The 22277-nt window shown below is 34.8% G+C and overlaps 2 protein-coding genes across 2 annotated transcripts; one reads left to right on the forward strand and one right to left on the reverse strand.

Annotated features, from left to right (window-relative positions):
- The first annotated feature begins 8044 nt into the window (after positions 1–8044).
- On the forward strand, positions 8045–16158 carry LOC147495062 (DNA primase). The gene is made up of 14 exons (XM_086569554.1): positions 8045–8573; positions 8638–8732; positions 8817–8962; positions 9094–9240; positions 9311–9362; positions 10089–10263; positions 10851–10933; positions 12247–12459; positions 12731–12847; positions 12994–13147; positions 13995–14102; positions 14814–14879; positions 14967–15229; positions 15381–16158. Exons 1-14 carry the CDS (start codon positions 8519–8521, stop codon positions 15486–15488), a joined length of 1782 nt encoding a protein of 593 aa, XP_086425680.1. The 5' UTR covers positions 8045–8518; the 3' UTR covers positions 15489–16158.
- A 1584-nt stretch (positions 16159–17742) lies between these two features.
- Positions 17743–20771, reverse strand: LOC147495063 (3-methyl-2-oxobutanoate hydroxymethyltransferase 1, mitochondrial-like). Its single transcript, XM_086569555.1, has 5 exons — positions 20219–20771; positions 19204–19410; positions 18983–19129; positions 18290–18343; positions 17743–18209 (listed from the first exon to the last, which is right to left on the reverse strand). Exons 1-5 carry the CDS (start codon positions 20633–20635, stop codon positions 17949–17951), a joined length of 1086 nt encoding a protein of 361 aa, XP_086425681.1. The 5' UTR covers positions 20636–20771; the 3' UTR covers positions 17743–17948.
- Between the last annotated feature and the right edge of the window lie 1506 nt (positions 20772–22277).

Below are 22277 nucleotides of genomic sequence, written 5' to 3' on the forward strand. Positions count from 1 at the left end.
GCCCCAGCCCAATGGGCTAAAATCCAATTTTTGTTGGTCCTGGACTAACATTTTAGATCCATGGTTCGGATTAGTCTTGTAAAATCAAAACCCACTCAGGTTTGAGGATTGGACTCGGATTAGAATATCAAATAACCGAAAAACCCAAACCCGTATACATATATGTACGTATATATTTCATTCTATTATGTTATATTGTTTTATTATAAGGATTTATTATTGTCAAAAATAAAGTTGGAAATATCAATTTTAAAGAGAATAATTGAATCAATAAGGTTAGTTTTCCTTTCAAATAATCAAATCACTTTCATTTAGTTAGAATATTAAATTTCAGTGTTATTTATCTCTTAATTAATTTATTTAACACTGAAAAGGCGTTGAGTTCTTCACTGTTTAACATTGAAACCCGATAAATTTGACCAACCTGAGTTAGGTTTGGGCTGAAAATTGAAGGACCGAGGGCTTGGTCTCAATTGCATGGTCAGATGGAAATTTACAAGTACAGGGTGTTCTAGTTGAAGACCTTCTGTTTGATAGGGAAATTGACTTTCAGGTAAATTTTGTTCATACTAAAATTGGACTATGAATAATCAATGTTCATAGTCATGAGCTATGAACATTCTTTGTTCATACTAAAATTGAACTATGAACACTCATTGTTCATAGTCCATATTGTACTATGAACAATCAATGTTCATAGCCAATCAATGTTCATAGTCATAAGCTATGAACATTTTTTGTTCATACTAAAATTAGACTATGAACACTCATTGTTCATAGTCCATACTGTACTATGAACAATCATTGTTCATGAAATATGTAATGCCAATTTAAAAAATGTTCAATTCAACATATTATCGACTGGTGGTCTAAACACCTTCAAGAAAAGAACCATGGAAAAAATAAAGCTTGTCTAATCACTTCCAATATAAAGATAAATTATTTATTACAAAATTCTGTTTCATTTCTATGTTGTAGATGTTGTCACATTCTTACTATTTCACGCAATCATTGACACAGAAAATGTTAGATGAAGAAGGAGGCTTGAAAAAAAATAGTGCAGAGCATCGACTTTTCTGCAAAATTTATAGCCATTCTTATTCATTCAGATACACATTGGACACTTCTTGTAATAGAGTTGAGAGAGGGACAACAAGAGCAATGGTTTCATTTCAACTCCCTAATCACTGGAAAAAAATCGCTCTAAGTTGCGAAAGATCTGGTGAGTTCAACATAAAACACTTAACTGACATGAATTTTTTTTTCTTAAAACATAATGAAATAACTTCTTTTTATTTTACAAAGGAAAGGACTGGTTGATCCAATCAACAGTCGGATCAAAATGGAGAAGAAGGAATCCACAGCTTCAGTAATAAAGGAAGAATAATGCCTCAAAAATGTCCACAGCAACACAATAGGTAATCACGTAATTATTCACTGACATTCTTGGAGACTTCTAGACATACAAAAAACAATAATTGACCTGAGATCTATATTCTCTAAATTGCAGCGTTGATTGCGGCGTTCATGTTTGCAAAATGATGCAAATTCTTTATGAACAAGGTCGTTGGGATTTTTGTGATGTAACTTCTGAAATCGAAGTACACAATATGCGCCCAGAACTTGCATGTGGATTGCTTTTTGATCAACCAAGAAGCTAGACAAAGGAAGATCATAAGTTCCAGGAAGCGTTAAGAAAATGAGAGTTTAATGTATGAACCATATATTTTGACGTGGTGATTCAAAGTGAAATGTGTTCTTTTTTAGTGGTCTTTTTGGTACACAATGACAAAACAATATTTTTTATCGTGTATGAATGTGCATCAGTGGTGATTCATAGTAAAATGTGTTCTCTGAGTGGTCATGATTTTGGTACACAATGACAAAATATATGAACTATTATTGATGTTTATTATGTGTTCTCTTATTGTTATTCTCTATTAATTATCATGTATGAACAATATTTATTCATACTCCAATAGGTATGAACATTGATTGTTCATACCTCAATGTATGAACATTCATTGTTCATACCTGATAGTGTATGAATATTGAATGTTTATAGTCCAATAACGATTATTAGTATATAAACAGTGATTGTTAAGTATGAACAAATCATGTTCATAGTACACCATATATGAACATTGATTGTTCATCATGAACACTGAATGTTCATAGTACACGTACTAGGTATGAACATTGATTGTTCACCATGAACATTAAATGTTCATAGTACACGTACTAGGTATGAATATTGATTGTTCACCATGAACATTGAATGTTCATAGTATACTAGCTAGGTATGAACAATATTTGTTCATACTCCAGTAGGTATGAACAAATATAAAAATCATACCTCAATAACATTAATGAAATGAATAATATAAATCATATGAGACTTTAAAATATATTCCACCTAGAACATTAAATAGCCTAATATAAAAATCATATGAAAACTGTATTAATATCAATCAGTCAATCAATATATTATTCATACAAAATATTAAACAGTCTAATTAGTGCTTCTCACCTAGAATGATTAGCAAGACCTTGATACCATATCGCCACTAGGCTACTCAACCTTTCCTCTAGATTCCCTATCAGTAGTTAACACATCAACAATTTTCCCTTGACAATTCTTTCGGTCATGTCGGTCGGTGCTGTGACATTTTCTGCACTTGTGAGCAGTATAACGTATAGCACCCGCACTCTCAATCATCTTAACTCATGACCTACCCGGAGGCTTCTTCACATCTGGTGGGAGAATTCGCACTTCATCAGAACCATCTGAACAGATCTCGTTACGACTAATTGTAGTTATGCCATGAGAGTAGGTGCTACTGAAATAAGTGGAGCGAAATGCATCTTCAATGTATAAATACACCGACTCCTGTTTGCAATGAATACTCGCAATCGCATGACGGCAAGGAAAACCGTCTATGCCACCACAAGCAAAAAGAGTGATAGGAATCAGGAAATACAATAGGAATGTTGACAAGCAAACCATGATGCGTATACCTCCGCTCATATCCAAAAGCCTTCTTAAACATATCAAGAAATCAATACCAATTGGAATCGTTTTCATTGTCAACAACACCAATAGTAAGAGGGAACAATCCTTAAAAAAACAAAAAAACAAAACAAAATATGAGATAACTTGAAGCATCAGTGTTATGTGTTCATACAGAGTGTATGAACAATTTATTGTTCATACACAAAAACGTGTATGCATAATGATTGTTCATACTCCAAAACAGTTATGAACAATGATTGTTCATGACCAAACACAAAATTAAAACTAATAAAAATGCAAATAGTAAAATTAGGAGAATACCTTGATATCCATTTTTTGCAGTAGCAGCCAACAAGCACCCTTTGTAATCAGATTTCAAGAATGTTCCATCCAAATACACCATCGGGCGGCAAAACTTAAAACCATGAATACTTGATTCAAAAGTAACAAACACCCTCTCAAACTTTCCACTCTCCTTGTTAACTTCAAGTTCAACAATATTCCTGGGATCTCTTCTTTTCAACTCCTCCAGATACCACAAATCGGGTCATTGTAAGACAACGCAACATCACCATACAACTCCTTCAATACCAACTTCTTACCCCGATAAGTTATGTGCTTTGAAATACTAAGCCTATACTCACGAAAGTATATAAAGCGGTAATATCTCCAAATGTCAAATCTGGTTTATCTCTCGAAAAATCAAGAATATGAGTCTTCACAAGATAAGAAGTGATAGGTGGATGGTCGTAGTCTTTAACTACAAAACCATAAGAGTGTGTGTGAGATTAATCTTCTTAATCTCAAAATAACCACAACTCTCCAAAGAGTGGATACACCATTGACAATTTAGCTCATTCTTCTTCTGACAAACTGCCGTCACTCTAAAATCATCATTCTTGGTCAACTCATACTTGTAACCACTCACAATAGAGTATTCTATCAATTTACATCTAAACTCAGGAGCACATAAAGCAAATCTCTGCCCAACACCACCATCAAAGTTACGCCACCAAAAATAAGACTTCCAAACCTCACCACCAATTAAACAACTCGATGAACCTGATGAACTTGACGTACTTGCACCACTAAAACTACTCATTGAACTCATACACACATTTACTTAATCTCCACAATTGCAATTTTCATGTCATAACAATAGCAAGCCAAGGATCACAAATCCCCATCCGTTTCAATTAAATTCTCTTTTGCATTACGGGAGAAACACATAGAAAAACTCCTTAATTCCAAATCAAGCCACTTGTCACACACCTTTTGCCAGAACAAAGCAATCGAAGAATCCAACCCAAAAAAAAAAGGACAAAGTACCGCCATTATAGCAAAAAATTCCAATCACACTAAATTCCATGTATAACTGCAAAATTCAACCCACAAAAACACAATAAAAATGTAATTTAGGAGATGTACACAATAAAAACAAAATACTATGATCATTCGCAATGCTTCAGAGAGGTATGAACATACATTGTTCATACCCAACTAGACTATGAACAATAAGTATTTACCATGAACATTGAATGTTCATAGTACACGTACTAGGTATGAACATTGATTGTTCACCATGAACATTAAATGTTCATAGTACACGTACTACTATGATCATTCACAATGCTTCAGATTGGTATGAACATACATTGTTCATACTCAACTAGACTATGAACAATTATTGTTCATAGTCTAGTTGAGTATCCATACCCATTCTAGACTATGAACAAAGAAAACATAAACATACCTAAAACAGATCTGATCTAAAAAACAAAAAAAATCTAAATTATAAAACAACCTCAATCAAAACAAAGCTGATAGCATAAAAACCATCAATCATAAACAATCTCAATATATGGTATACAAACCATAACATTTTATGATTTCAAAATACAATTTCAAGTTTAAGTATACCCTCAACATATAAATTAAGTTTATAGATGGAATTTAGTGTACATCTATAAATTTGAAGAAATCGATTGAAACCTGGTGTCCCGATAGATTTTAAGAAATAACTTGATCTTCACTCTCCACTAAAAACGCAGCGCGCAGTGTAAAGTAGTTTCTGAGTTTGAAAATTTCTCTGCTTTAAATAAAACACAGAGGGGTTAAACTGCTATTTTAAAAAAATGGTCAATTTCACAGAAGGGTATAACTGGTATTTAAAAAAAGTAAATGGGCTGGGCCAACTTATTTTGTCCTTGAGGGTTACTAAATTTGAAATCGTGGGTTCGTGGGTTACTAATTGCTAGAATTTGGTGTTGTGAGTTACTTTACAAAATTGGTGTCCTCTAGACTTTGGCCCAATTTCTTGTTTGGGAAATTGGCACTGTGGCCCCACTTGGAAACATTGAGGCTTTATTGAAATTTACTTTGATTAAAAAAGAAAATGCTCAAAGTGTCAATTTGAAAGAAAAGGCAAGGAGTCAAGTAATCAAAATTTACAGAATTCTGAAAGCCAAGAGCAAGTCCTACTACTAAAAAAAAGGTTTGGTGTACAAGTATGATGTTTCAGGTTTTTCAGATTTACAAAGCAACAAGTGTTTGTCAAACCGACACAATAGATATAGTACTTGTGTTGGTTTGTAAGTATAAACTGATACAACATGTATACTACTTATGTCGGTTTTAGCATTTCACAACTGTAAATTTGCTTAGGGGAAACATTCCAAGAAAATCATGTTTGTATGTTCCCTTCAAGCTCGACTTCAGTCGAGCATGCAATCATTCCACCCTATTTGTCGTAGTGTTTCCATAGTGCTTTTGTTGGTCTATCCAGTAAGCAACAAATGCTTCTTTGTAAGGCAACCATGTTCTACGCAAATATTGGATGAGCACAGGATAATCTTTAAAAGCTAATTCTATAGAAGCAAACTTTCTCAAAAAACTCTCATGCGTCTTTGACTTTACCACATTAGTCTACATGGCACAAAGTTTATTTATGTTTTGCTCGTCACTGAGAATATTTTTTCCCATTTTCAAGACACATTGGGAAATGTGCCATCGACACAAGTGCTTCTTTGCATTTGGAAAGACTACATCGCCGAGATTCTTCAAAGCTAGCTCCCTATCATACAATCAACACTTTGGAACTTCGGGCATGAGTATCTCGAAACCTTTCCAATGCCCAAGTGTAGTCATACTCTTTTTTCCTTTTCCATCAACACATGACATGCAGTGAAAGTCATATTGGTCGATGTCACTCCCGCAATCTCTAACAACTTGAAATGATACTTGTTTATCCTATAATGCATAATCCATGAGAAAATTTTGGTTAAAAGTCTTAGCCATTTGGATCAAAGGGATGGGCCCAAAACAATTCGCAAAACTTCATTGCTACCTTCTCGACGTTCTTGTACTCCACATATCCATTTTCCCTTAACAATCTACCCAACTCTTGCAACTATGTTCTATTTTCCATTTCATTAAGTCTAATTGCGTGTCTTCTATGTTATACATTTGTCTCATGGAGGACGAGTTTAATATATCTCTTACTTTGACAGCATTCATGACCTCTTTTGGTTTGACTCCAACTCTACTCATCTCAGATACAATAATCATCTCCATCTTATTAAACCTTCCCATATAAGAGTGACCTTCCATAGTTTTTGTCATCCCATGATTATGACGACCGCAATCAACTCTTAGTGTCCATCTATCTAAACTACCACGTTCAAAACACGCTTTTAATTTAAAAGAACAATTCATCTTTTTGTTCCAGTCTTTCTTACTACCTTCTCGTTTGCTTATACCTTTTTATGAGATCGAAATTTACCACCACGCTCACATATCAAAATAAGTTTAGGAGCATTCTCACCAATTGCATTTGGAGATTTCCCAGTGACGATAATAGCTCCCACTTCACTTCCTTTATGTTGTGTCCAATCAATCAAATCTTAACGACTATCAAATACATATAAATCAATTTAAGTATTCATTAATCCATGGGTAAGAATGTATTAAATCAAAGAAATAAGTTTCAAAACGTATATTCATCTATGCATACCATGTTGGTGTTAAAATGTTCGGTTTGATCTATGTAGTGCTCTTCCGAAGATGCATTTGAATTTTGTGAAGTCCGAAGTGCATCAATTGGTATCTCATTGTGACTGTATAGAGGATCCTATAACATTTACAGTGAATTATAATATTAGCTAAAAATTTGTCACAAGAAAAATATCTATCAAAGTAACTATGAGACGGCCAAATTAGACTGTCTAATGCTTCATAAATCGCTCCAGTTGGGGCGCCAGAGTCTTAGAAAGTTAGTTGGCCTGGGACGTCTGGAATGTAAGACTATTCTCATTTCCCAACACTCACTATTAAAATCAACTATTAAACAGAAGAGATCGTCTTCATAGATTGAGTTTGCATAAATACTTTGTAATCACATTTTGTACAAATCGTCCTCATAATGATTTCATAATAAATTGATATTGGAATCATTATGAACAATAGTTGTGTATGGAGTTACCTCGTCTTGGTCGCCGTCTTGGTCACTTGATTGAAATTTTTCTTTATTAAATAGTTCATTTTCCACATTAAAAACATCATATGTCCATTCCATTTCACTCAATGTCATAAAAAAAAATGAAAAACAAAAAGATGGGTTGTAAATAGAAATAGAACCAAAGAATTTGAAAAAGAAGATGAATATGTGTAGAGAAAAAAGAGATGTGTGGGTTAAGTTTATTTGGATTGGAAAAAAAAATATATGGGTTTAAGGAAGGTTTTTTGAGAGAGAGTAAAAAGACAAAATTTGAGTAAAAAGATAAAAGTTGGAATTTATGTGTTTTCACTTTTTAAGTGGAGTCTGCCTTAAGAGATTATTTGGGGACATATCCGGTATTAATTTTTTTTAAATGGAGTCTGCCTTGAGATATATGGGTATGTATATAGCAATTCCCTTTCATATCCTTGTTAGAAAGTGGCACATATACGCAAATGTCATCTGCACAATTAGTCGCGAGGTCAGCGTATGAGCGCAGCAGAATTTTGCCGTGCAATTTTATGACCATTCTCAAGGTGTGCACATTAATATATTGACAATTGAAACAGGATTTCGTTCCTATTAGTATTAGTTTATGTTCAAAATAATCATCTTCTTGGTCCGCATCCACATTTCATTGACGAGTAAGAAATATAATGATGTCAACTGAATATCCTGACTACTGAAGTACACAAAAATGAATACTCTAGATGTCATTTCCTGTTTATGTTAATCCTACATCCTACAATTCGTAACACAACTATTGACCTAGACAATACCGTTCGTCTTTCAAGAATTATCACCGATACTTCATTAATTGGTGTCCTCTAGACTTTTTTTCCCCGAGATTGGTAAAATTGGTGTTCTCTAGACATTCTTTTCCCCAAAATTGAAAATATAATTAGTCGTTGATATATATCGTACACTACTAATTTCCCGCTTATTCAAATATAAAGTCCAAAAAAAAGAAAAAAAGAAGAAGGGTTCTTTATTTTTGTGGTTTTTATTTAATGGACGATGTTGATCGATTGTTCGAATGCTTCAAATGCGGCGTCTCTCCTCCACGTAAGCCATTCTCTCTTGAATAAACTTATTTATTTATGGAGTAAATAAAAATCAAATTTGACAGAATCTGCATTGAGAGAAAGAAAGAAATACAAGGTCGAAGCCTCTTCTTCTCCACAATCCGCAAGCCACAAAACTTCCCCAGATGCTCAACTCGGCGTAGGTCCCTTTTTTTTATTTTGCATTTCAATATTGCTCTAGATATACTTGTGAAACTGACATGTATTCATTTTTTTTTTTTAGCTTAGTAGTACAATGGGAAAGAAGATCTCTCCGCTTGTTTTTTATGGATCGCCACATGGGGTGCCTGTGAAAAGGCCAACTCGGCTGCTTAAATTGTTACATGAAATACACGGCGATCTTAGTGAGGAGACTAATTTGAGAGCAAGGTAATGCTATATATATATATATATATATATATATATATATATATATATATATATATATATATATATATATATATATATTTACAAGTCTGTTGGTGGATCAGAGTCATCTCTATTATTTATTTGTTGCACAGGAAGGACATATGGGCCACGTTCCCTAAGCAAGATCAGGCGATGAACTTTTCCAAACAATATCCTCATGCCCGTCTTTTCAGTTATCAAGATCATGTGAGTGGGCAAAGGAGGTTTTTGGTCTCAACATATACGGAGTTCTGGCAGAGGTAATGCCTCATAGTTACTTTGTATAGCCAGTGTGTGTATTATCTTCTTACTTTAGCTTTCCTATATCAGGTACAAAAATATGGATTCTACGTTTCGCCACCATTATGAAGTGATTCAGGAGGTAATGCTCCCTCATAATTGTCCTTAACTTATATAGCTTGAATTTCTTTCATATCATTGTAGAATAAGCGGATGTTCATTGATATATTCTTATTTTATAGAAATCATTCCCATCACCAACCATTGTCAACTCATCTTTGATTTGGACCCCAGAGAACTGTGTAAAGAACACAATTTTGACAATGTAATTTGCTGTCAGCTTATTTCAATAAACAACAGAAGCACAATCAATTTTGACAATATAACTCATGCCTTCCGTGTTTGAAGGAGAAAAGGGGCTTAGTATAGATGTGAAACACTAATTATATGATTCATATACAAAACTCACCTTCTTCATCAAACTACACATTACATCAATCATCTTGTAAAAAAAGGGCATATGTTGATGGTTGCTTCCAATCTTTTCAATGTTACATGGACACACCATATTTTAAAAATAAACCGTTTCTGATTTGTATCCATGTGTCCGTGTCAGACACATATTGTATGTGATATATCTCCTTTTTTTTATATTTCTCCATGTCAGACACTTTGTATCCGTGACAATGTAACTTGGCATTTTTTAAAGGAAAGTAAGAATAAATGAAGGTATTGTCTCCATGTGGAATCCATCCCCATCCTTTGGTCATGGAAACGATTTTTTTTTCTTCAAATTTCCCCTACTTTTGTGTGTGTGTTTTAAATCTATTTCTCCTCCCCATGCTTATTCTGAATGTGTGTATTCCAGGGCTTACCTTGCCACCTGTACTTTGACCTGGAGTTTGACAAGAGAGTCAACTTAGAAAAGAATGGAGAAGAAATGGTTGATGTGTTGCTATCAGTCATTTTTTATGCTTTATTAGATAAATACTCTATACATGGAGAGGAAGACTGGGTCATAGAGTTAGATTCGTCCACAGAAGGTATGGAAATTCTTCTTGGTGTTTCCTTATGCAATTGATATTAATTTTTTGTGTGATGTTTTTGTTACATAAACCAATGTCTAAGCACCACCACCTCGGTGGCACTATCAGTGCTGCAAAGTTCAAAGAACAGAAGCTACAAAGAAGTGATACTCAATTACACATAATAGAAACAAATTATTATTAGTAATGACCAATCAAATTGTTACCAGAGTTTTGAGTAAAGAAATTAAACGGAAAAAAAAAAAAAAAAAAAAAAATGTGAGTAAAGAAGAGTCCTGCAATGTTATCTCTACATGTCCATATTGACATCTGTGTCCTGACGTCTTAGTGCTACATGAATATGTATTGAATGGCTCATATTTTCCATCCCTTTTTTAAAGTTATTTATATAAAGCAATTGAAGCAGTAATGTATTGGACTATTTAGAGTAACTAGCAAAGCATATAAGTGCTTTTGTTTTGTGATTTAGCATCCTTAACATTCCACTATATTGCATCAAAGTCTTTGACTGCATATGATTTGTCTAATGTCATAAGATGCTTTCCAAGTGGCATTGGATTAACCATGGCCTTTACTTTCTTCAGAAAAATTTTCACGCCATCTGATCATCCGCGTTCCAAAAAGTGCCTTCAAAGACAACTCACATGCTGGGGCTTTTGTTGCCGAGGTAAGCTTCACAATAGAAATTGTGTTTGAGATACTACAGGATAAACATTTTCAAGCACTTTCAAGTTCCATTCGATAATTTATCAGACAACACTTATAGTCAATCTAGAAGACACATTTTTCAAGTTGCCAAGCAAAGTACAAGTTAGTAAATGCCAGATGGTAGGCATTCTTGTAGGACTTGTATTTTTCATTTGCTCGACCTTGTCTTCAAAGCAATAAAACTTTAATTTGGTCTTTTCAAGGGAGTTTCTATTCACTAATGTAGATTACTTCTGTTGAAAAGTATCTGATACCATTGTACTAGTGTAGAGTGTTCCAAAAACCAGCTTAGGCGGGACTAAAATCGGTGGGCCAATTAGTCGGGTCTAGGCGGCCTCTAGGTGGTCTAGTCAGGTCTTCTTCTTTTTTTAGGAAAATGACTTGTCCAAAAGAAAAGGTTTCAAGAAGGCTTAAGCTTTGAATACGGGTTTAAAAGACTAAAATCCAAGATACAGTAAGAGGAAAAAGTCCGCTACAAGGGGTTAAAAGATTAAAACAAGTGTGTTTCAGTACAACCCCCAAAAATAAATATTTGGTCCTTCTCTCTCTCAGTTTCTCAGGTCTACTCGAACAGTTCACTTGCAATATTCTTCAACGCTTATGCTTTTCAGAGGTTCTTTTGTTTTTTTTTTTAATATTTAAACTGTGCATAAATGTGTGATGGGAATATTGGATCACTCATGCATTTTTTATATGTATTTCAAGTTTGAATTCTTCATTTCATGTAGTGTCATAGTGTGTGTGTGTGTGTTTGTGTGTATTTATATATTACACAAATATTAGGAAGAAAACCCGCCCAATGCCTACCCTATCTAAGCGCCATCTAGAAGGCCTAGGCGTTCTTCTTCCGCCTATTGCCGCGTAGCACTTTTTAGAACATTGCCAATGTAAGGAATAAACTACTGTTGGAAGAATTTAACTGTTTGACTAACACTTTCAAGGAGTTAAACTGGAATATAAAAAAATGGTTTTGTTAGACTTTGAAATTGAAGTAAACTAAAAAAAATAACCGAAAAAATAAAAAATAGCATTAGAAGTAGATAGCGTTTAGAGAACAATCTAATGTTCTTCTGTTTTTGAGTCCCTTGAGTGGATCTTCTTAACATCCTAGGCAGTTGTCTTTTTATTTCTGAATGAAAAATCTGTATGTCCAAAGAATAAAGTCTATTGTGCGTTGGCAATGCTTCTTCTTCTTTTTTGGTTTTTTTTACTCTATATTCAAGCTATAATTCAAATAAATCCTTGGTTGTTATTGGCAATGACATTGAACAGGTTTGTTCACGGATTTGTAGTGGAAGGGACCGTGATCATAAACTTCAAAAATTGTTTGTTTCAAAAGATTTAAGCTCTCATGAACCTCTGCATCACCTTTTTGTGGATACTGCTGTCTATTCTCGAAACCGTTGTTTCCGCCTAGCTTTATCCTCAAAGGCGGGGAAGAAGTCGATTCTTCTGCCAACTAGTCGTTTCAAATGTAAGAACTTGGTAAGCTTCTGCGTATATACAATTACATTTCTGATAAGTATGCTTTCTTGTTAGTAGCAGACTAGCAGTTCTGTGTATTACTTACGCCAAAGAAAGCTATATGTGTTTCTTCACTAGTCAAAATCTGACTTACAAAAAATTTCTTCATATTTATTATGGGTATCATAGGATCAAAGTACTTTATCGTTTTAAGTATCAATTATGCGTTTTATAGATAGAACTCTCTTTGCGATTGGGCATTGGTTTCTCAATTACTTCTGCTGACTTACAGTGTGAGCAAGACATGTTCATGGATTCTTTAATCTGCAAGATGGATGGTGATTGCCAGAAGCTATTAATATGTAAAATGGATGTAGATTGCATGAAGACACTGTGCTTTGATTCTGAGGTAGTTTTCCACTCTTCAGAAAGTTATTACTTATGATGCTTATGCTTTATAAACTTTTGGAAATTGGTTTACCATAAAAAATCTGTATAGACAGGGATTTGACGTTGAGGTCTTGATTCTCTATTCTATAAACTCTATTACTGCAGGACAAATGTGATTATGAAAACCTTTCCACAGCCCCAAGCCTTGCATTGCATGCTTGCACGACCGACTTTCCAACAACATATTTTGTTGGAAAATCTCCATTCCCTGCTTTGGACATGTTTGTGGAATCTATTGCCTCCATTGGGAACGTATCAGGTACTAGTGATTGGGAACGTATCTGTTTTTCTTGCCGACGTAAGTTACTCTAGTAATTACCATCATATGATTAAAGATGAGTACTCTTTTTCTTACAAATATTAATTTATTAGTTCTTTTAATGTCCCCTGTTTTCCCTCATACTGATTGCCTGCATTGAAGGATGGATTGATCTGAGGTAACGTCCATCTGGTGTTTGAGTATGACTTTTATAGGTTTCTTTCGAATCTGGCGGCTATCTATTGTTTACCAGCTGTAGGGCATAGGCATGTTCAGTACTTCTATATTTAAATTATGGAGTGGGGAGGATTGATTAACTGATGGCAAGGAATATAGAAGCTTTAGGACCTCTCTTTGACCTTTGGCTTCCCCAATAATTATCTATACCTCCTTTTTATCTGCCAAACTAAACATGAGTAGTTGAATGTCAATGACTGTTCCACTAATATCATCATCTTTGTCACCATGCATGCATGCCATAACAATAGACCTTGCAGTTGGCAACACAAATATCAAGGATTTCTTAAATTTGATGGCATTGCCTTCATTGAGATCCATATCAAGGAGTTTAGAACTAATTCTTTGCAACCCTACACGGATAACGGGATTTCTTAAATTTCGAACAACATATTTTCCAGCAACACAAGTTCAGGATCTTTTATGCAATACGGTAAATTAAACTGATGTTTGCTACAAAGTGACAAATATACTCCATGTTAAAATTTCAATCTTAATTTTTTTCCATTATTTAGCATAAGCATTACTGCTGAATAATCCTGTGGAAAGCTTGTTTAGGTAATGATAGTCCACTGATGTTGTGTGTTCATGGTGTAATTTATATTCACAGGAAGGATCCGTAGCTGGTATTGGTTCTCAGAGTATGGTGTAATTGTGTACAACATGTTGAGGAATAGATATTGCGAACGGATTGGTAGACAGCATAAAAGCAATCATGGTAGCATTCCCTGTTAGGTGTCTCGATTTTTATTTTTACAGAAGTTATTAGCAGCATGTAATTGCAAAGTAATGTTTTCCTTTGGAACAAGCCTCACATGCTTATACAGCTATACACCGTTTCACTGTTTCCAAATTATGTGAGCCTCATATAGTGCCTTAACTCTTGAGGGACTAAATTTCTAGAGGAATTTTTAGACATACACCACATTAGCCAAGATATGACATGATTATGTTTTTAGGTAAACATAATATTACATTAACCATTGTAAAATATATTGTGTTAGGGTAAACATAATGTTTTTTTTTGTTATGTTCCTTCTACGTTACTTTAGAAGCAACAAAACAAAATCTAGGAAAACACAAATTTCTTGGTTCCTTTTTTTTTTTTGGGGGTGGGGATTTGAATTTGTAATATTTGACCTCGTTTGACTTCGACGAGCAGTCAAATGGTAATATTTCCAAAACGTTTTACTGATGTGTCCAGTAGACATGGGTTTGCCCTTGCCCTTTGGTACTGTAATTGCACTATATCTTAGCTCGTGGTCTTCTTATTTAGATATAGTAGATATGTCAATCAATTGACATTGTGTTTCTCAGTTTTTACATTTTTTTGAGTTTACTATTGTCTTTATATTGTTGTTTTCCTGATTACTAACATCCTTTTGATTCAAGACTGGCCTAATGTTGTGGCTAACACTTGTTGTTTCAGTGATGTATGTTGTCGACTTCAAAAGGACTGTCTACTATCAGAAGTGCTACGACCCTGATTGCAAAGGTTCAACAACTGAAAAACCTGTCCTTATCTGCATTTTGGAATTGAATGAATGATCATCTTGCAATTAACTTAAATTTTTTTCATTAGGATATCGATCTCCCTTCCGTCCAATTCCTGATGATGTCATTCCTGATACTTCGACTTGCTTCAATTCAATACAATCAGATGATCATAGGGTGGGAAATAATGACCTTGATCATCAGCTTGGTCAAAATGAGGTTGACCATATTCCATGTGATAGTGATCAGAAAATCACTGACAGTTGCAAGAAAGATGGGTGGTGGCTTGAAGCCGTAAAAATTGCCGATGAATTTGAAAGTAGGAGGAAAATGCAAAATCCTGGCAAACTGGTTAGTCTGTCTTCTCCACCCATTCATGTGTTATATTTGTTTTTTTTCTCATTACCTTGTAACTCACACCTAATAAAATATGAGCTCAGTTTCATGTTACTTAAGCCACAGATGACAGATGCTTATATCGTAGTGATTTACTGTATGCCAGGTTGCAGATCAGGGGATTGATGATGATGAGGGTGATTGTGAGTGGTGGATGGCTGTGGAAAGAACTACCTCCCAGACTGAGCAACAATCTAACAGAGTGCTACTTTAAACATATCAAAGGAGGTGACATGAAAGCATAGCATTTTTTAAGTCTTCTAGAGACTAGTGGTTGAAGTTTTAAGCATGGGGGATGACTTGTTGCTGTTCTAGCATTCAGCCTCTTCCAAGAGTAGGCCATGATAATATCAAGTTCATGGAAGCGTGAAAAGATTGCTTAAAGATAACAAATTTCTTGTGGAGCTCAGTGTCAAGATAACAATGGCCTTCACAAGATTTTGGAGATCCGAGTTGGAATGCTTGGTCATTGCTTTAGTGGCCTACAATGAAAATTTAAGGCCAGGAATGAGGAAGAACAGAACCCGGGTTCTTGGTTTTCTGTTATCATGAAGAGCTCCTTACTCTCAAAGTTAAGCCTGCAGTAGTGCTCTTAAACTGCATGTGTGCCAGCATAAGGAAGGCTGTGAAAACAGATTGTCATGCTGTTCTCAGAGAATTGAAACTTTGGAAGCTTGAGATTACTTCCATTTGCACCCTTGAGAAGATTGGCATTTCATAAGATCATTTTCTTAAAGAAACAGATTATCTATGATGGTTTCAAAAAGAAGCTCATCTCGTGGCATCCCAATTGTCTCTAAACTTTAGCAGAAGTAACCAGCAGAAGTTTGAAAGAAAGCTGAGAGGATTGCACACTTCCAGTAACGGTACCACCCTTCTGACCAATAAAACTCATGTACAGGGCTGAAGGTTCTTTGGAGGAAAGTCATACACGACTCACATTCAGTTCTAAAGCCCCTACTTCTGGGTACTGCCAACTTTTGCAGGCCTTTTAACTCGAAGTTTTGTACTTAAGTTTTCAAGTCGTCAGTGGTAATGAGCTTATATATATTGTATGAACTGATATCATCCTGAAGTGAGTTTGTAGTCTAAAGCTATCAAACAATTTCAGCAAATAACAAGATGATAATATATTTACTAAGATTATTTTGTATTGCTAATTAAAGAAATATCAGCTTTTGAATTTGTATTCGTATTCTATTATTTAGTTATTGTTTCAGCTTAAAGATTTGCTTGTGCTTCATTGTTTCAGCTTAAAAATACAATTCGTATCCACTTATATTAATGCTTACAGCCAGTAATTCTGTGCTGACTTTAGAATGACCACTGCTTGCTTGGTTGGCAGACATTGATTGATGTGTACAGAGCAGGAATTTTTGTTGCGGAGCAAAAACTGCTTATTTACGATCTTAGACGCTTTGAAAATAATGTAGAGTGTTGTTTTTGTGGTAGAAGCAAAGAGGAAGCAGCGTTTAACCTCTGATTGTTGGCACAGTTAATTGAAATGTCAGACCAAATCCTTATTGGCCTCAAAGTAGAGATTAAAAAGGGCTCCTTGGCGTAGATGATCCAAACTGCTGACCACACAACCAGTCCCTCACTTTTCCTCCATAGAATTTCAATTCCTAAGATTGCAACGTGATCAACTGATCTGGCCTCATAGCGTTATCACTACTAATCTGGCCTCATAGTGATATCACTACTAAGAGTCCAAGTCTCTAAGACAATGTGCAGAAGCTTGGTGTAACAAGCCACATCTCTCCCTTAACTCGCAGCGTTGCCTGAAACTATGACCAAGTTATAACTTGACCCTCCACTTATTATTACCACCACAAAAACCAACATTTGTAATATCTATTAGCCTACTAAATTCGTTATATGGAAAACAACACCTGCTGCTGGTGGCGCTTAATTGAAAGGGTACAAGTAGTCAAGTAGAGGGAACGTATGACTGAATTTGAAGGAATTACAAAAAATGACCGGTATAGTTTGTAGCTAGCAGCCTCCGCATTGTAAGGAAATAACTAACAAATAACAATGATGCTGGTCTGCTGGGGCATTGAGCATGCTCCATGGCTACTGTTAGCGAACATGATTTCTTGTCTTGTGGTTCAGAAGGACGTAGGTAATCAAACCATTACTTTTAAAAGAACACCCAAAGACATGCAGATGCATGTTGACAAGCTTTTATGACCGGTTAGAAGGAGCAAATGAAGCTGCTTTCCTGTTGGCAGACAAAAACGGGATTTCCGCACAGTAGTTTCCGAGTTTGTTTACTGCTGGACAAAATTTTCATAGCGAAGTGGAAGCCAATTGATTTCTTTTTTCTGGGATGAAAAAAAAAAGAAAGAAAAATACAAAAACCAGAAAGGAAAACATAAATTGTTCTTTTCACTGACTAAAGGCACACCATAGGCGTCCTAATAATCAGATTGTTTCGAGTTTCATTTGATCATAGACATTCAAAATTGCTTGCTGGAAAATGAAAGTGCTTTACTATTTCTCAAGAAAAGCTTCTCAAAACTTGTTAAGTTGCCTCTTTACTGCTATTACTATACTTAAGTTGCCTTTATTGCCAGTTTTGCTTTCTACTAAGAGACCTACAATGTGTACAGAATTCAAAAAAATTGCAAAAATGAAGAAAAAACTTCACGTTTTAGATCTCCACTGTTCACTAATCAACTGGGTTGCTAACCTCTGTGAGTCTGGCTGTTTCAGCTGTCTCAGCTGCCGTTGCCGCAGCAGAAGCCGCTTCTGAGAGACCCATTTTATGTAACTCATTCAAGAATCCATCGACATCTGAATCACTGATTTTATAAGGTGTATGAGAAGGACCAGGAAATGATCGATTTGTAACTTCTTCTTTGTATTCAGATAGAGCTTTGTTGATGACATCACCCACTCTCCCATATTGCTTGCAGAATTTTGGCGTAACCTGCGAGATGTTGAAAAAGGACCTCTGAGAATAAAAGTTCCAATGAAATCTGATAATACACAAGAGTTTCTTGTACATACCTTGGCATGATGTGGGTGTTGAAGCATCCCCAACAGATCGTGGTAAACTAGAACCTGCAAATTTACGTGCCATGCAGTCCAAACAAGTCAAATATTCTGGTCAATGAAGTTCACCTAGAGACGAGGAAAAAATGAAGGAGAATCCAGGGTGCTTTTGAGTGATACAAAAGGGTAACTACCTTTTACTATAGGTAGAGCGCAGTCATATGCTTTACACTTGAATTAACTCATACGGATTCTTTCTATGTTACAGTAAGACATATACTACACAGAGACAATCATATCAGCGTCTTCCATAATTTCTAACCACATTAGATGTGTCTCATTCGAGAACAATAATTTTTTTAGGCAGACTTTATGGAAACAATATCATTTCTGGTGCAAGGACAAGTGTTTCAATAATATGAATGTTAAATAAAGTCCAACATCATCAAGAGACAAATTTGTGTCCATTTTGTCAAAACCTTGAAAACATTGATCTCTTGCAATGAGGTTAATCTCCATGCATAATTATTATACCCAATGCAGACCCAAGTCCCCCAACTATATGCACAATTGCAAGAAATGCAAGTTCTATCCATGTATCAAAAGTAACTGGTCTGTCGTCTTGTATAAAAGGAAACAAATTTTAAAATACACAACAGTTTTAATTTTAAGATTGACAGTTAGAGAAGAACAAGAAAAAGAGCTAACCTGTCCACCACAAAATGGTCCAGCTCCAATGCCTATGGTGGGAATTCGAAGGGCAGAAGTAGCAGCAGCAGCTACAGGTGCAGGAACACATTCCAAGACAACAGAAAAACATCCAGCCTCTTGCAAAGCCATAGCAGTCTCCACAACCTGCGAGAAATCAAGTTGGGTCGAGTCAGAACAAGAAAAGTAAAAAGGCCCATATAGAGTTCAGAGTCAAAGACCTTCACAGCACTGGCAACACTCTTTCCTTGAGGCCTAAATCCCCCAAGAACACTAATTGCCTGAGGGGTAAGTCCAACATGTCCCATGACTGCAATTCCAGCTTCTACAATAGCCTTTGCTGCTGTAATTCTAGAAGGAGCACCTCCTTCCAGTTTAATTGCATCCATGCCTCCTTCCTTGAGCACTCTAACGGCTGTATCAACTGCCTGCCCATGAGTGAAACCATACAACCAGGCTTTAAGATTAGAAACCAATGGAATCATTTGCTTAAGAAATATTTGCTTCTTAGTTCCTTTACTTATTAGATCTTCTTACCAATTATGCATCACTATGAATTTAGAAAGAGTAAGGTGTCAGAGTTCTTGGTGTTGAGCATGTCTAACTTGAACCCATATGAGGAAAAACTAGCCAAATCAACTCACAAGATCGGACATGCAAGAATAGATTTACAGTTTAGACTCTAGGTAGGTAACAACATCAAAAAATATTGAATCACACTCAGTAGAGTTTCAAAGCTCTGTTAGAGCAGTCGCATGGACAAGTTAGATCCTATTTGAGAGTCAAATATTTGCAAGCATGAAAGACAATTAACTTAAGGTGGTTCAAATTGTTAAACAAAGTATTTACCAAGCTACCAAAAGGCATCTATGTAAATACGAAGGTGTACTTCTAGACAGACTTCGTTCTGTCCACTTGCATTACCAGGCACCAGACCAGTGAAGCCAGAAACACGAAAGAGAACTACAAGACCGTTGCAAATTCAGAGGATGACTAGATTCGAGCATCACTAACCATGAACAAGGTGCAAAGGAGGGCCAACAAGTAAAAAATAAAAACAAAAAGATCAAAATCCAACGAGTCATTTTTTTAATCAATAGAATCAATGCTTATTCTAGTATGGGCAAACATAAAGAATACCAATGCTTACAATTCTAAATAATACTTCCTTAGGAAACATGTAGAATTCACTGAATACACAATTGACAAAAAAATATAACAATCTTAAAAAACTACCTGAGTGGGGCTAGACTCATAGGTACCAAAAGGAAGGTCACCAATAAGGAGTGGCCGTTTAGCGCCGCGAGCAACAGCGCGACAATGAACAAGCATTTCATCAAGAGTAATAGGAAGAGTAGTATCATAGCCATGAACAACCATTGAAGCTGAATCCCCAACAAGGCAAACATCAATACCAGCCTCATTTAAGTGTACTCCTGATGGGTAATCATATGCAGTTACTACAGTTATGGGTTCTCCCTTCTTGTGTTTGTTTCTTAAATGAGTTAGTGTTACTCTCTTTTCATGATTTTGTGGCTTTGGGCCACCATAGACTGAGTTTTCTGGCACATTACTCAAACTTCTAAGATGGTGGAGTAGTTTATATGTTGATGTAACTGCTTTTGAGAATATGATTGGAAGTCTAACTGCCATTTGGGTAATGTAAATTAGACGTTTGAAGAAATGCTTCAGAGAAACAAGATGGTGTTATGTTATTGAATTGAGTTCGTGCGTGCTTTTGCCACCAGTCACCTACAAAGTTGGCATTTAAGTTTCATGCAACTATCTTGTGCGATTGATTAATGATTATATTGGGCTGACGTCATGTCATCATGGGTAAGTGTCCTTTCTGGTACCTGTGAAATCACAACGGTGACAATTATACTACTGAGTGTGGAAAGAGAGAAAGAATAAGTATTGATCTCCACCTTTGCATCAAACATTCAAACCTGGAAAGCTTGGCTAAATCTATTTACAAGTATCTTTATATATATATTATAGCTCTACCCTCTTCAATTGAGGAAGCGTTTCTAGAGTGTCCACGTGTCAAGACTAATTAAGAAAAAATAAGAGATAAAATATGAAACAAATATTTATCTTTATCTTTAGATATATATTATAATTATACCCTCACAAAAACTCTAGTTTTTTTTAAACTCTATTACTAAATATAAAAGTATTTTTTTTTCTAAACTCTATTACTAAATATAAAAAAGTATGGTATAAATAAAAAAAACAATCTCATCTAGAGTTTCATATACTCCCTAACTTTTTCTAAACACTATAGCTAATTATGAAAAAACAATCACATCTAGAGTTTCACAAAATCTCAAACTTTTTCTAAACAATATAGCTAATTACGAAAAAAAAAAATAGTAAACAAAAGACTAAATTGCTAAAAATAATAATTTCCACCGCAATTTCGATTTGATGCATCATCCACTGCGTGATTTAGACATTTATTTATAGTTAAGGATTCAAAAAATCACAATTACGACCACAATATATGAATAATTGTGATTTTTTGAATCCTTAACTATGAAATAATAATTTCCATCGAAAACGATTTTTCTAAAACAATTTCAATTTGATGCGACATCCACTATTGGATTTAGACATTTATTTATAGTTAAGGATTCAAAAAATCACAATTACGACCACAATAATTATGACATATTCTAATTTCTTATATATATATATATATATTATAGTTACACCCTCGCCAATCTATTTTTTGGAACACTCGCAGGGACTCCAGTTTTTTCTAAACTCTATTACTACTTATAAAAAAGTATGATATAAATAAGAAAACAATCTCATATAAAGTTTCATTGAGTTTCTAACTTTTCCTAAATACTATAACTAATTACGAAAAAAACAATTTCATCTAGAGTTTCATAGAGTCTCTAACTTTTTCCAAAAAATATAGCTAATTACGGAAAAAAAAAAATGAGACAAAAAAAATTAAATTGCTAAAAACAATAGTTTCCACCGAAAATAATTTTCCTAAAACCCTTTCGATTTGATGCGTCATCCACAATGGGATTTAAATATTTATTCATAGTTAAGGATTCCAAAAATCACAATTCTGGTCACAATAATTACGGCAGATTCCAATTAAATTTATAAATTTATAAATTTTCAACACTATATATATATATATCACAATTCTGGCCACAATATATATATAATTCAGCGGAATAACGAGATTCAGTTAAAATGGAAGTTGGGCTTAAATAAATTATATACCAAACCAAAACAAATTACATGTGAAAAATTAAATTATACAAGAAAT

Source organism: Coptis chinensis, chromosome 6, assembly GCF_015680905.1.
Source record: "Coptis chinensis isolate HL-2020 chromosome 6, ASM1568090v1, whole genome shotgun sequence".
Lineage (NCBI taxonomy): Eukaryota > Viridiplantae > Streptophyta > Magnoliopsida > Ranunculales > Ranunculaceae > Coptis > Coptis chinensis.